The sequence below is a fragment of the Gymnoscopelus braueri genome (assembly GCF_963280865.1).
Source record: "Gymnoscopelus braueri genome assembly, chromosome: 11".
Lineage (NCBI taxonomy): Eukaryota > Metazoa > Chordata > Actinopteri > Myctophiformes > Myctophidae > Gymnoscopelus > Gymnoscopelus braueri.
The window spans coordinates 42,105,103-42,120,159 of NC_137613.1; the positions used below are offsets into that span (position 1 = coordinate 42,105,103).

Sequence of the window (15,057 nt, forward strand, 5' to 3'; positions counted from 1 at the left end):
AATTGCACGACAGAGAGTTGCAAGACCACTAATCTCAGTTATGCAGGGGTGCAACCTCACTCTCCGCTCGCCCCTCCCTCAGCTGTTTCGCTAAATCCACAACTCCGCCCCAACTCGGGGTTCCACCCTCCTCTCACCCTGCGGGCCGTCTTGTGAACAGTTGTTGTGTTCTGTTGCGTTCTCTCCGGTGCAGGCAGATGCTCGGCCTCCACAGTCAACTTGCCAAGACAGGTGGAGCCTGTCATTAACAACAGGCTGTCCAAGTCCTCTGCCACGCTATGGAACTCCCCCAGCCGAAGTAAGGACGACCGCACCGGCGTCAGTGTCCACCAGGCCTCTTCTCCCCACCCTACCACTACCCCTCCCCCACCCTCCTTTCACCCCCCCCCCAAACTGGTGTTTTGGTTTTATTTTTATTATTATTATTCTAACTGTTGTTTCTGGTGGTCTGCCTGCCTGCCTGTGCTTGGTGACTGGTCATCTTACACCTTGCCCTCCTCCTCCCCTCCCTCTCTCACACTTCCTGGTCTCCTATGCATCGTGGCTTACTTTTTGATTTCGTCGGTGGTTGTTGTCTTCTATGCATTTTCGATCAGTCCTGACATCAATAAACCATATATTTTTGTGATGATTTTAGTACAGCGTCTCCTGGTCATATTTGGTCACGACATCCTCATTTTCCATGCTTTTAAGTTGTCCCTTTTATGTTACTGTTGATGGTATGCTGTGTTGGTGTTGGTGGTGGTGGGTATTATAGTGTGGGTGTGGGTGGGAAGAGTTTTGATTCTTTATAAAGGCTTACAATTACGATTAGCTGAATGAACAGTGTTAAAAGTAATCTTTCATTTGACTTAGTGTGATAGAGATACGCCACCTTTTGCATGGTTAGATGGTCTACATCTAACTGTTAGCACATATTTGAACATAAAAATGGTGTCACTCATTTCACCATATTCCTAAGTTGCTACACATACATAGGCAGTGTTGTCATCATTTCAGATTTGTCACATCTCATATCATGCCTCATTATATAGACCGAATCACCCACAGTGCAATCAGCAGTTTGACTTTTAATCGCCCCACCACAATGGCTATTCAGATTTGTCATCAGCACTCAAGACTCTGATACCGCAGGAAAGGATGTAACAGAATGTTGTCAGCCGAGGGATATCTCCTTCCAGAATGCATTTTTTATTTAGAATCCAATGGATGTATCAGCTCGTGTTTCTGGCCTGGGAGGTAGTACGCAGCAGGGGTTTTATAGAGACAGACTTCCAATCCACAGTGGCTCTCTCAGTACAGCGTCTACTTGCCGCATCGGAGGAGGTGAAGGGAGAAAGAAAGAAAAAAACCTCACTGTTGCCTAGCAACAGGGGGTAGTTGGGTTATCAGCCCAGTCATAAAACATGTTGTGAAAAAGATCCATCCAGCACACAGCAAAGGTGACCCTGCCCCCTCCTCCCTCCCATGCCATTATAGAACATGAATGTTAACACAATTAGTTGTGCGTGGTGCTGTCATGATTGCACTATTATTCTATGTATATGTGTGTTGCTTGTATCACGCACATCGTTTTTGTCTTCTGCAGAGTAATGCTAGAGTGGGGAGGAGCTTGCTTCCTCTCAAACGATGACTCAGCTAATTCCGCTCACTTTCCCCTGCCAAAAAAAACAATCGACAGTTTGACATATTATTAAGTGAGCCACACAGTCAAATTGACAGTGTTAATTGAACTCTGACTGGACCTGTAAATGAACGCTTACTGTGCGTCTTTGTACAGCGTGAATGTAAGTTCTAGATTGTGTTTGAGAGATAAGTAATCCACACACACCAATCTACCTGTACTCACGTCAAACCAGTGTACCTGTATCTCAAACTGGTGCAGCAGCAGAAAATACATTTAAAGGGGTCACTTTTTATAGAACTGCACTCATCGTCACAAATGCTGCGTCCATCTCTGTGTTTTCTTCCCTCTTGTGCAAATTGTGTACACCCTTTTGTATTCTGCTAGCAAAACAAACCTTTCTGGGGCAGCAGAACGAGACAATGGAGACATGGGAAGGAAAAGAGAAGCAAACATTTTGGGAAGGAACAGTCCTGTAGTGAAGCTAATCAGTGAGATACACTTGAAAAGTGTCAATGCTGCAGATACAGAGTGGAAACTTGTGTATTCTTTTATCCCAGCTTTACGTCCAAGAGACTTGGACTCACTGAAATGCTGCAATGCAGCCTGTCCTTGTTTCAGCTAATTGTGGAGAAGTGTGATCCATATCTCCTCTAAATGATATTCCTTGTGGGAGTCTCAGAGTCTGGGAATTACATACCATATAATTTAGTTCTGTCTGGCTCTCTCTTCTCTCTCTCTCTCTCTCTCTCTCTTTGTCCTTCCTAGTGTTCTACATTCTATAATCTACAGTGGTGTGATTTTACACAATTACTTTTTTTATTTAATGGACGCAGTGAAGGCCTCCAACTGAAAAAAACAACATTGTTCTCTGACACTGCTTGTTCCACTTGCTGTTCATGAGAGTGTGTTTGTTTGTTTTACTTCGCCCCTCATTGCAATGCATCTGATACATCTTGCTGTTGTGGAACGTCATATGTGTTGTTTAGTCCTCATCATATGACTCACAATAACAGTAAAGACTGTTAGATAAGCACCATATGATAGCAAAATGTGCTGAGGGCATAGGAGTGTGCCTTATGGTGTGTTCATGCCAAGTGGGAACTGGGACATTTCCGTCTTGGGATTTCCTACTGTACTTCCTACCTCAGAGTGTTCAAGTGGTTGAGGTCGTAACAAAATGGACACCCAAAAGAAATTACACAACATATCACAACATAACCTTATATTGCTGTATTTATTGCATAACCAGGTCACAGCACTATCTCTGAAAGGTCTGAAATCTGAGAAAGCCCCAAGTTTCCGACCAGGATTTATCAGTTGGAGGACCGATCATGTGGATTTTTCCTACTCGGAAATCTGAAACTTTTCTGTTCCCGCTTGGCATGAATGCACCCTTACTCATAGCATCTAAACCAACTGACTGAATGATTTATACTTCACCGTACAAACTGTGTCACAGGCCAAGTTATTTTTGGTGAGCGACACAATCGTACGTCAAAGTAGAAATCAGCACTAATCCTGAGTACTGCCCTAGTATAAACAACGGGCCATTGCATTGCATTGAATATGAGTGGGATCGATTTGGGGCGAGGCTTGGCTTTTGGGTGAAATGGCTTTGATTGGTAAGTAACAAGAATTAACGTGACCTGGATTTGTTCTTGTGTGGTGGTGTTGCAGTTGTCGAATGCACAATGTGAACGAACATGTACTATTCATCGAATGGAGAGTCTTGCTGTCTGTCAGAGTGTGTGGGTGTTTGTCTCAGTGTGCATGCTCACACTGGTCAGAGTGTGGTTGTTGCATTCTGAGCCAGACTGTGTTCACAGTGTGTCTGGGGGGTATGAGAGGACGTGTTGCATTTGTCACTCAGGAACAACACAATTGTGTCGATGTCCTCAGGACTGTGTGCGTGTGTGTGGGGGGGGGCATCCATGAGTGGGTGTTTTGTTTGCAAGAACGCGTGTTTAAAGTATGTTGTGTTCATGCATACTGTACACAGAGCGAGCTGTGGTATGTGACAGCAACCTGGTACTGACAGCGCCCTCTTGTGTCAGCCCGCAGTCTGCGTCTGAGCCCGTGGGAGAGCAAGATTGTCGAGCGCCTCATGACTCCCACCCTGTCCTTCCTGGCCCGTAGCCGAAGTGCCGCCACCCTCCTCAACAGCAGTGACTCGCGTGAGTGTGACCCCCTTTCTGACTCTATTCATATGTTGCTTTCACCCTGCTATCCACTCTTTCCGCCACAAAGTTCGGAGGTGTTGGAATTAAGCTCTAGCTTTTTTTTACTAAATTTTTATCCCGCGATTTTTGTAACCCATTTTTTTCACCCGGTGCCAATTTCCTAAGTGATCCTGGGCGCTACACCAGCCCTACACCAGTACTACACCAGTCCCCCCACAGTAGGGAGGCCAGGGCCGAGCTCATGCTTCCTTCAGGCATGAGAGCCAACTGACCTTCTTGTCACCTGACAGGGGGGAGTTTCCCTGGTTGGACGTAGCGCGTGGAAGGAACACGTTATTCCAACCAGTTCCCTTCCCCTCCATCAGGCGCCCCGGCTGTCATGGGGGAGGCAGTATAGTGACCAGGATTACTACATGTTTTTTGTGAGGGTATTAACTACCCTAGGAGACACGGGGAGAACATGCAAACTCCACACAGAGTAGGCCCTTTCGCCAACCCCACCTAGGGTATGGGCGCATCATACATATACTTTACAGTACATTACACTGTGCGGTGGTTTTAAAAAGAGGCTTATGGTCACTCTCTTTGTTGTGATCGGGCCCGTGTACCCTCGTGCGTCTTCTATGTCTCCTGTATGTGCTGTTCAGACTCTCACCACTGCTCCCGCTCAGCCTCCGCCAGCCCGCTGACAGGCTGCTCCCACCACCACCCTCACCAGAACACCACAGAGCGCTGGAGAGTCTCCTCTGCCAGCACGCCAGACATCACCCAGCGCCAACGCAGGCGGAACTCACCACCGGTAGGACACAGTGCACGTATGCACACACACACACACACACACACACGCACACACGCACACACCCACACACCCACACACCCACACACACACACACACACACACACACACACACACACACACACACACACACACACACACACACACACACACACTCAGACATGCACATGTACTACATGGATCTTGCAAGCATCCAGAGTGCACGGTCAGATGGAAACATATCCAGAATAAAGGGTCACATACTAGGAAGGGCTGACCACTGATCACAGTCTCACCAATAAGAAAGCATTAGCATCCAGTGCAAATACACACATTACAGATGAACACTTACATTGAACACACACACACACACACACACACACACACACACACACACACACACACACACACACACACACACACACACACACACACACACACACGTGCGCACGTGCGCACACACGTGCACACACGCACACTATTGAGGTGTTTGCAGATGTATTCATTTATTTGTGGTAACATGATTTATTTGTATTTTGTTTTTTCACAAGATTGATAGGAAGAAGAAAGAGAAGAAAGACAAGGAGCGGGAGAATGAGAAGGAAAAGAGCGCTCTCTCACTCACTAAAGAGAAGGTGCAGAAGAAGAAACCGCTGACCACACCCACCACCACACCCACTACCACCACTACTCCCAGATCCCGACCGGAGATCACCAGGTACTGTTTGGAACAGAGACGGACATTTTTCTATGTCTCTGGGACTCCAGTCTACACAGAGTTTTAATTCAACTCTGAGAGTATGGAAATGTTTTGTACACTCTCAGAGTTACAGACCCATGAGGGTCCATTTGGACCCCCTGGTAGTCCCCTTACTATATGTTGAGAACCAGTGCTCTATAGTTCAGTGGTTCTCAACCTTTTCAGCCTGTGGCCCCCCAAAATAATCATATTTGAACTGGGGGACAATTTGGCCAATGTTTGACCAGATGCAGTAATGGTCTTGTTTCTTTTCTTTCCTTCTTTTAATTGAGGTATTAAAAAGGTCTTAAAAGTCCTTAAATTGTCACTTCACTGTCATCTGGGGACCCCCTCAAAAATCATGTGGGGACCCCCCTGGGGGTCCCGACCCACAGGTTGAGAACCACTGCTCTAGTTGATCATATCCTGTTATTCTTCTACGCGTACGCAAACACTGCACACAGTGTGTCTCTGTGTGATTTGAACATTTGTAATCAAAGATCTTTAAACAATATTTAGTACAGTATGACATTGTGTTACACACAGTATAAGCAGTATAAGAGTTTTTTTTTGCCTTGACCTTTATGTAGAACATTGTCCAGTAATGAAACCTTCTCCCGAAAGTGTGTGTGTGTGTGTGTGTGTGTGTGTGTGTGTGTGTGTGTGTGTGTGTGTGTGTGTGTGTGTGTGTGTGTGTGTGTGTGTGTGCGTGTGCGTGCGTGCGTGCGTGCGTGCGTGCGTGCGTGCGTGCGTGCGTGCGTGCGTGCGTGCGTGCGTGCGTGCGTGCGTGCGTGCGTGCGTGCGTGCGTGCGTGCGTGCGTGCGTGCGTGTGCGTGCGTGTGCGTGTGTGAGAGAGAGATGCGAGAGAGAGAGAGAGGCAGAGAGACAGAGGGAGAGGATGAGGCGGGTGGGGGGGGGGGGATGGGTGGGTGCATTGCGTCTGGACTGCAGTCTGGTTCACGTAGTGTTTGGCAGAAACCCTGAAGGTTAAATGGCCAGTCTCACTGACAGATGGTCTTAAGTGAAATCATATACTGTACCGACACCCACCAAGAGTTGGATGCTATAGAGTCTCCAGCCCCAAGGCCCAGTCTGCCAAAAGCAGGGCTGCGTGTTCGTAGGTGAACTCTTTAGACAGAATGGGGTTTCCCTGACTAATGCCCAGGAGGAGAGTTATGGCTCCTTCCTCTCAAATTTCACCACCCGTGTTCCAGGAGATCATGAGACTGGACGTGGAGGCTCGGTGTTAGTTACTCACATCTTTGGCTTGACCTAGTTATGGCCCTCGCACACTGTTAAGCCCCCTACCTTTTGCTTTACCTATCTCCTCTCCTCTCCTGCCTTAGCACTCCGAAGCGCAAAAACAGGGCCCCGTCACCTGCAGCCCCAAAAAGCAGGCCATTGTCCCCCTGTGTGCCGGCAGTAGCCTCCAAGACCCCCACGGGCAAGAAGACCCCTCTTGGCACAAAGACTCGACCCAAACGGGCACAGACCCCTGTCAGAGTGCAGACCCAGACGGTCGCCGTGGTCGCCGTGGAAACGAACGACGAGCCCCAGCAGCCCGACACTCCCGTGGAGACAAAGGGTAAGTCTGGGTGCCAGGGGCACAGTATCCAAGCACCAAGGTGACTTACAGTTTTTGGCCGACATTCACCTGCCTCATTTAATTCACACGTGATTACCACAGACTCAGAGTGTGTCTGTGCCAGCAGCTGATCATTTTTTTACACAGTCTGAGAGATTGTTTTTTGGGGTAAACTACTGTAGCTGTTTTTCTTTTTGTTTGCATGGTAATTCATTATAATTGCATCCTGAAAATTCAGGATGCATTATTAAAAACTGCAGATAAGTCTCATTAAGTAGTTATTCCGGGCCTTGTGACCTGTGGTTCATTATGTGGCTTTAGAAACAGAGATCTGTCTCATGTCCTGTCCTTCCTTCTGTATTATCCCTCTATCCTGTATACAGGCTCTGGTAATGTTCCTGCTATCGTGGTGTCTGCTGCACCAGTCACTCCACCCTCCATAAGCCCGCCAGTTGAAGCGGCACCCTCCCCCCCTGTGGAGAGCGATGAGTCGGCCGCCTCAACTGCCTCTCCTGCCTCTCCTGCCCCTCCTACCCCTCCTACCTCTCCTGCCACCTCTCCTGCCCCTCCTGCCCCAGCTACCGATGATGCTCCTGCTGCAACCACCACCACCACCACCACCACCACTCCCACTACACCTGCCACACCTGCAACTGCCCCCCCTGCCCCTCCTACCTCTCCTGCCAATCCTGCCCCTCCTGCCCCAGCTACCGTTGCTGCTGCTACTACTACTGCTACTACGACTCCAGCTGCCGCTCCAGCCAGTAGGCCATCAGCTGGCACCAACGACAAAGAGGAGGCGGGCCGCGCCCTGTCTGTGAAGCGCAGGGAGGCCCGCGAGCAGCGCGAGAGAGAGGAGCAGGAACGTTTGGAGCAGGAGAACAGGAACAGGTAAGCTGAGCCAGGTCAGAGTATTGTTGTTCTGTCTGCCAGGTATCCACTGTGCCCGTCTCCGTTTATCTCAGTTGCTCCCGGGTCATAGGTTCAAGCAAACAAGTCAAATAAAGTGATATTCTCAATTATCCCTCATTTATGGGGTGCAGCACAAGCACTTATGCTGCATACTGTGTGTAACAAAGTAACAAAGAGCGCCTCTCCTCACTGCAGGATCCTGCGTGAGGAAGCGAAGGTGCGGGAGGCAGAGGAGAGGAAGAGCAGAGAGGAGGAGGCGCGCCTCATGGCCGAACAGCAGCGCCTGAGAGACGAGGCCCAGCGCATTGAGGAGGAGAAGGAGGCGCAAGAGAAAGCCAGGGCCGACCAGGAAGAGAACGACAAGCTGCAGAAACAGGTCAGCTGGATCAGATGTGTGCAGCAGTGTTACTTTTTTTCAGCAGATTTTTATTTAGTTTAGTCATGATCTTTTGAATAAAATGTCATTTAGTTTTTGTCATATTTTAGTCATCTGAAATGTGTAGTCTAGTTTTAGTCGACTAGATATCATAATCTAAGATTTTACACTTGGTTGCATGCTGAAAATAAACGATCTACAAGCTCACAGCGTGTCACAAAGCGTTGTGAGTTTGTAGATCTGCTATTTTCAGAGCGCAACACTCGGGCGCAACCAAACACAAAATGACTTGTCTTTTAGGGATCTCTTCTCCACTAGTCCCTCCCTAACATTTTAGCCTAGTTTTTATTTGTTGATGAAATTGTCAATATATTTAGTTTTAGTTATAGTCATCATATCTTAGTTTTTTTAATTTTAGCTTTTTCTGCCTTTGTATTTGTATTGATAGATACAGTAGACTGACAGGAAATGGGGAGAGAGAGATGGGGAGTGACACGCAGGTTGTCGGGATCGGGATTCGAACCCGCGACAAGCTGTCAAGCTTTCAGGCACCTAGGTATTAGCCCGGACCGCTACGCCAGCCGTCCGGGCCCATATCTTAGTTTTTATTTAGTTTTCATCAGTGAAAAAAGGTAGTCGACGTATATTTTTCGTCATAGTTTTAGTCGACAAAATGAACACTGGTGTGCTGTGCGAGTACTAGTACTGTTCTCAAGGAATTTATGCTTTATCAGTATTGACAGTGATATACAAGTTTACACCAACTAATGTGACTCCCTGTGATTCCCCTGCAAATTCAGTCAACCTTTCCATCATCTGGGTACATTTATACATGGGGTGGGGGGAGTACATATTGTGTGAGCCCTAACCTCAGGCCTCAGTCTGACTGACTCACAGCCCCCACATCGACTGTCTGGCATCAGATTAACGAAGGAGAATATGTGCTGTCAAAGAGGATGTGTGTCATCGCGCGAGCCCCGACAGTCGGAGGCTGTCTTGTCCAGCCGGGCCAGATGCCAGCTGGTGACCTCCATTATAGCGTTAGCCCAGCATTTAGCCGGGGCTGAGAGAGCCATTGTGACTGTTGGCCTCAGTGACAGCTCTGTGCTGCCTCTTGTCCAGGCTCGGCATTGGAATGGGGTGACAGCGTTATAGGGAGGGACTATGTCTACTGTGTCACTTCATGCCTGAAGTGTTCAGCTATGCTTCATGGCGTTCATGCTCGCTCTTGCCCTCCAGGATTTGCCCTGGTTCAATTGGCCAGTTGTTTAGCACTTATGGCACCAGTGCCAGTATGGCTTTGTATTTTTAGCTCTTGGTTTAGTTATAGTATTGTGTCCTTGTGAATGAAAGGACTTTGAAACTTGTGTGGTATCGTTTAAATTGACATGTAATTTGAAGCATTTTTTCTGCCTAGACAATAGGTTATTGCCTAGACAATAGGTTATTCATTCTGTTTGGTTTGCTCATGACAGATGATATTTATATGATATGTATGACATATCATTGTTTTCAACCCTCTGCTCATCACATCTGTTTAGTTGGCAGTGAGTCTAAACACCCAGTGAGCAGTGATGGAATCATTTAAGGAACATACTGTATCAACTTTTGCCTGAAGGCAGACCACTACTAAAGCTACCATGTGCTGCCACCTGGTGGTTTAAGTGCAAACTGATTCATTTACCAGAAACAAAATGCCTTGCCCCGAGTATTTCAAAACAGGAGAGAGAAAAAAAGACCAATTACAATTATTCTGAAAGGTTGATCTAATTAACTTAATATGTTCATTATGTTTGTTGATTGTTTCAGAAGGAAGAGGCTGATTCCAAGGCCCGTGAGGAGACCGAACGGCAGCGCCTGGAAAGAGAGAAACATTTCCAGAAAGAAGAACAGGAGCGGCTGGAAAGGAAGAGGGTAAGGAAATTAATTCTCTTCAGTGTCCAGTCAGTCCACACATGCAGCTTGATCAGTCTCTTGACAACAAACCAGTACACACATGTGTACATGCCGACCACTCTCATGACATCAAACCAGTTCAACACATACATGATCACAAATGACATGTTGATAATTGACGGCACCTCCACCCTCTTCCCCTGGACAGCGCCTTGAGGAGATTATGAAGAGGACCCGTCGTAAGAGCGATGCTCTTCCTGATGCGGGTGACAAGGTTGGTGTGATTTGATATTCTCGGAGAAACATGACCACTAGTGACTAATTGGTTACGTTAAGAATCAAATGTAGAATTATCTGGTGAAAAGGAGACTACTGGAACACATGGCTCATCTTGAATGTCTTTTATTTAAGGTACAGATTAACTAACATTTTGCGACAACAGTCTTTCCTCAGAATATAGTTGTCATGAATCATACTATACCACAGATAAGTATTAACTTGCATTTGGATTGGCTGCGAGGCATTCTTATAAATGCCAAATTCCGCCATTATCTCTTTACCTTACCTGTAACCTCACAGTGGCTATCAGCCGCTGTTAGTAACAAAGTAGTTTTCACTTTCAAGGTTGTGCTATACTGTGCCTTTGGCCAACTACCGCAGAAACACCAGTGCCAGTATCTTATGGTACAGCACTCCATTTGATGTACTATTGCTTAAATAACATTGGAATAAATCATCATATGTTGTTTTTAACAATTGCAGAAGGATGTCAAGGCTTCTCCACAGGTCAATGGCAAGGACACAAACATCAATCAAGGTATGATTTCTCTGTTGATAAGTGTGCTTTTGCCTTGGTACTGTAGTGTTGATCACTTGAAAACCATCTCAACACCAGTAATGTTGCCTATTAGTAATGATAGAGACCACACATTGCACATTGCGTTACATAATTACATTACTGTAGTAATTAAAAACATGAATTCATTAATTCCTTGCTTATTCATATTCAACTTTCCTTCAGGGCCTGTAAACCAGCAGAGTCCTCGGGAGCCTGTGAGTAATAGCACCGCAGTCATCAGCCAATCACAAGGTGTCTCTGGCTCGGTCCTGAATGGTGTTCAGCCAGCCTCTCACCAGAACGGCCTCTCAGCTAATGGCGAGGCAGCTGACTTTGAGCAGATCATCAAGCTGAACAATGGTGGTAATCCTGGGCAACAGCCTAGTGGCAGGGGCACTGAGCCGATCTTGGCCTTTGAGGGAGGAGAGCCCTTCCTGATGAAAACAGGTCCAATGAAACCTCAGCATGTTGCAGGTACAGCTCCTGGATACACTAAGTTATAGAATTCCATGCACTGTATTGTTAAGAGCTCACTTCTAGAAATAGTTAAGTATGTTAGACTTGTAAAATGGAGGCTTCAATCCTCTCCTGTTGATTCAAGCTTCACACTGGTAGCCTCAGGGCCTCAGTGATGGGGGAACTGTATTCAAAACCAAAAATGAGTTCCTATAGCCTTGTTTCAGCATTTCACTTAATTTGGCAAGAAGCACTGGAGATAGAGCAAAGACTCCCAAAGTAATTCCAGTGCCTCCTGCAGAGTCTTGAACACAATTCAAGATTTAATTATCAACGAAAGTAAACAAGAACCATAAGGATTTACACCCATTTGGTTCCAATTATTTTTTATCACAAACCAAATATTAACCCTTGAATTATTGTCTCCGCCAGGCTGGCCAAAGACCGGAAACTATGTTTCCGCTCCTGTCCGTCTGTGTGTCTGTTTGTTTGTCTTTCTGTCTCTGTGCCTGTGAGCAGCTAACCTCCGGTACCACTGGACAGATCGGCATGAAACTTGGCATGCACACTCCCAGTAGGCCAAGGAATAAACATTCAGGCCCATTTCTGACTTACAAGATTTTACGCCATTTTGCGTTTTCTTCTAAATACACTTTGCTGCTACTCCTACAGATTTTGTCCAAAACTCACACAAATCGGTACACATTACCTCTGGGGTCATGTAATCAAGATCTATCAGCCAATTGGCCACGATTGGCTTTCAAAGTTTGCATGAGGGGCTTGTTTTGCACAAAATTCCATAAATTACGTGGCGTGAAACTTAGCATGCACACTCAATGTTTTCCAATTGGCCTCATGGTGGCGCTATACCACACTTTGGCCTATAACCCCTGAATGGTAGGTTGTACATTCAAAATGTTTTCTCCCCTGGATTCCTTGGTCCGTCCGATTTTTCATATTCCATTCCCATTGGCCATGATTGACTTCCAAAGTTTGTGGCCAGGGCTCGTTTTGCTGCAAATCATGAACTGATCCGATCAACCCCAAATTTTAATCTAAACAACGCAGAGCCAAAAGCAATTTCACTATCACCCATAGGGAGCACTACAAATGCCACTGTTTCCAAATCCAAATGTGCTTTCACTTCTGCTCACTCCTGTGTGGTAGAAACACACACAGTTGCACCGTCTGTCGTACAAACTCTATTTCCCCCACAGCTTCCTTGTGTCCTGACAGCTGCACTCGATGACTGACACAGGGTAGGCCTGGGTCGGCAACCCGGCCTGACGGAGACCTGCGTTCTGAGCAGCGCACTTTTCTAGTTCAAATTATATTCTGAAATAGGGCTTGTTGAATATTAGATTTAAAAAATGTATTGGTGTTTTCTTTTTTTGTTGATTAACAAAAATGAATGATCCTCTGATTTATACTTAGTTGAGTACCAGTGTGGCTCACCGAACATAGCCGATCTACAAGTTCACAGTGTGCTCTAGCGCGATGCGTTGTGAGCTTGTAGATCAGCTATTTTCGGTGCTGGACACATGTGTGCAACTAAGTATAAGGTATTTGTCCTGATGAAGATCTGAATAGATCGAAACGTTGACAATGCAATAAAAATACAGCAGAGCTTTTTTAGCATCACCAGTGTGCAGACCTTCTTCATGCAACTAAGTATAACTCAGGCTTTTCTCCTCTGTTTATGTCTCCACTTATTATTCCCTCTGCTTCCAGAGGTCCTGTGAGTCCTGAGGCTTCCAGGGAGATGCATCTTTCTGACTCTGGTTGAGCTAAGAGATTTGTGCCCCCACACCGCAGCAGATTATAAGGAAGTGTGCCAAAAGAAAAAACTATGGACTGCTTGAGGTTCTCTGTAATATCTCCAAACTGCAGAGGATAAAACGGAGGAACATGACTCAAAAAGAAAAAACAAGAGACTCAAAAAAAGGAACAAAAAAAAAGCAAGTATTGTCTGTCTAAGTCACTGCGTGTCATGGTGCAACATTTGTTGAGTTTTACTGAAATGTCACATGGCAATTTATGGTGCACCTTAAACATGACTGACAGTGTAACACATTTTAGAAAATATAAGACCTGGAAATACATACTATTTGACAGTGGTTATTATTATTATCGTTGTTATGATGTTGCTATTGTTATCTTAAGTTGAACAATGTGTGTGTTTGTTCTGTTTGTCTTGAATTATTGAGTTATTTAACTTGAGGAGCATTGTAAGGATTGACCACAGACAGTGTATGTAAATGTATAATGAGCCTAGCTGCTAGGCCTCCTGCCATAGGGGATCTGTGGAATAAAGCTTTATGAAAGGGAGTTGGGTTTGTCTCCATATGTATCAATAGGTAGCTGGTTCTGAAAACCAGGCAAGGTTCAGTGTGCCTACTTTTTGTTTTAAACTTGCTCTCACATCTCACGGTTTTTGATGGTGATACCGAAATGATATATTTCTAATCAAAATTGCAAGAGTTTACAATATGCACTTCCACAATTCTGGCTTTTTGATTTGCATAATATATCCTTGCTTCCTACAAAAATTATGTTTATGTTCAGGCCCATCTCCAGAAGGTGGCAGTACTGTCTTTAAAACAAAATGGCACCAAAACAGTTCCGTTCTCATTATTTTTCTGCTGCTCTGTGATTAAGCACTGAAGCCTTTCAAAGTCACAATAAAACTGTATAAATATCTATGAACGATATAAATACAACGAAGAGTTGTAAGATCAAATGTACTATAAACTATTAATATATGAGCAGTTTGACATATCACAAATATTAAATTAATAGGTCTCATACTGCCTCAAGAGCATAGTCAGGAGCCATCACTCTTTATTCACCAATAGACTTGCATATAACGTATCCTGGAGTTGTTCCTTCACTGTAGAGGTGCTCCCCCAGGCCATCCTTGTAAATAAGAATTAGTTTTAAGTGACTTGCCAGGTTAAATAAATGTTTATTCAAATACATACATACATACAATCAAAAAATGTATAACCAAGGTGTTAAAATTCACAAAGTTAATAATCACTGGATAATTTACATCTGATGAAGAAAAACTACACTGGCTAACAAATGTATAGCCAGTGAATAAAAGTAAATCAATTAATGTTAAGTGTATTTAATAGCAGAAAACATACACAGAATTTGTCCATGCTAGTCAGAAGGAGCAATTGGTAGCTATTCTCTGGCATAGCTCCAGCGCTAACTGAACAAGATATGAAGGTGGTATGATTCACTGACTGGTTATTCACAAGGACATTAATGATCATCAGGCATAGCAGTGCCAGGTACCAAATGTTAGTTAGATGGAGCCATCACCACCTCAACTCTAAATTTACCACCAATATGGGTGGCTGGTTTAGTATTAGCTAAGGAGGAAGTTACTGACGTTGATGAAACAGCATAGACCAGAAAAACTGGTTTTGCTGGTGACCAGGTATATATAGCCTATACTGTATTTCACCTATATATCTCGAGGGCATTAAATAGATCTTTAAAGGAAAGCAGTAAGCAAGCACTTTGACAGAGGCATTTTAATGTCTCAGACACCCGAAGGCCGGAGACTATGTTTTCACCCCTGTCCGTCCGTTAACTGATAATCTCCGGCACCCTTGGACTGATCGGCGTGAAACTTTGCATTCACACTCCCAGTAGGCCAAGG

At 45.3% G+C, this 15,057-nt stretch overlaps 2 protein-coding genes across 5 annotated transcripts in view; one reads left to right on the forward strand and one right to left on the reverse strand.

The window, feature by feature from the left end:
* Positions 1-13,712, forward strand: part of LOC308094765 (uncharacterized protein) — a 42,626-nt gene extending 28,914 nt beyond the window's left edge. The window contains exons 6-17 of one of the 4 annotated variants that reach the window (XM_080441586.1): positions 194-298; positions 3,682-3,801; positions 4,455-4,606; positions 5,134-5,300; positions 6,668-6,906; positions 7,290-7,797; positions 8,014-8,194; positions 10,004-10,108; positions 10,299-10,364; positions 10,853-10,907; positions 11,112-11,402; positions 13,116-13,712. In XM_080441586.1, the coding sequence (XP_080297712.1) occupies positions 194-298; positions 3,682-3,801; positions 4,455-4,606; positions 5,134-5,300; positions 6,668-6,906; positions 7,290-7,797; positions 8,014-8,194; positions 10,004-10,108; positions 10,299-10,364; positions 10,853-10,907; positions 11,112-11,402; positions 13,116-13,126 (2,000 nt within the window). In that variant the 3' untranslated portion in view covers positions 13,127-13,712. The remainder of the gene's footprint in view (positions 1-193; positions 299-3,681; positions 3,802-4,454; positions 4,607-5,133; positions 5,301-6,667; positions 6,907-7,289; positions 7,798-8,013; positions 8,195-10,003; positions 10,109-10,298; positions 10,365-10,852; positions 10,908-11,111; positions 11,403-13,115) is intronic. The other 3 variants (XM_080441587.1, XM_080441588.1, XM_080441589.1) reach the window with 3 other exon arrangements.
* myo1g (myosin IG) overlaps positions 1-15,057 on the reverse strand; it is a 419,914-nt gene that overhangs the window by 38,395 nt on the left and 366,462 nt on the right. The gene's annotated exons all lie outside the window — the stretch shown is intronic.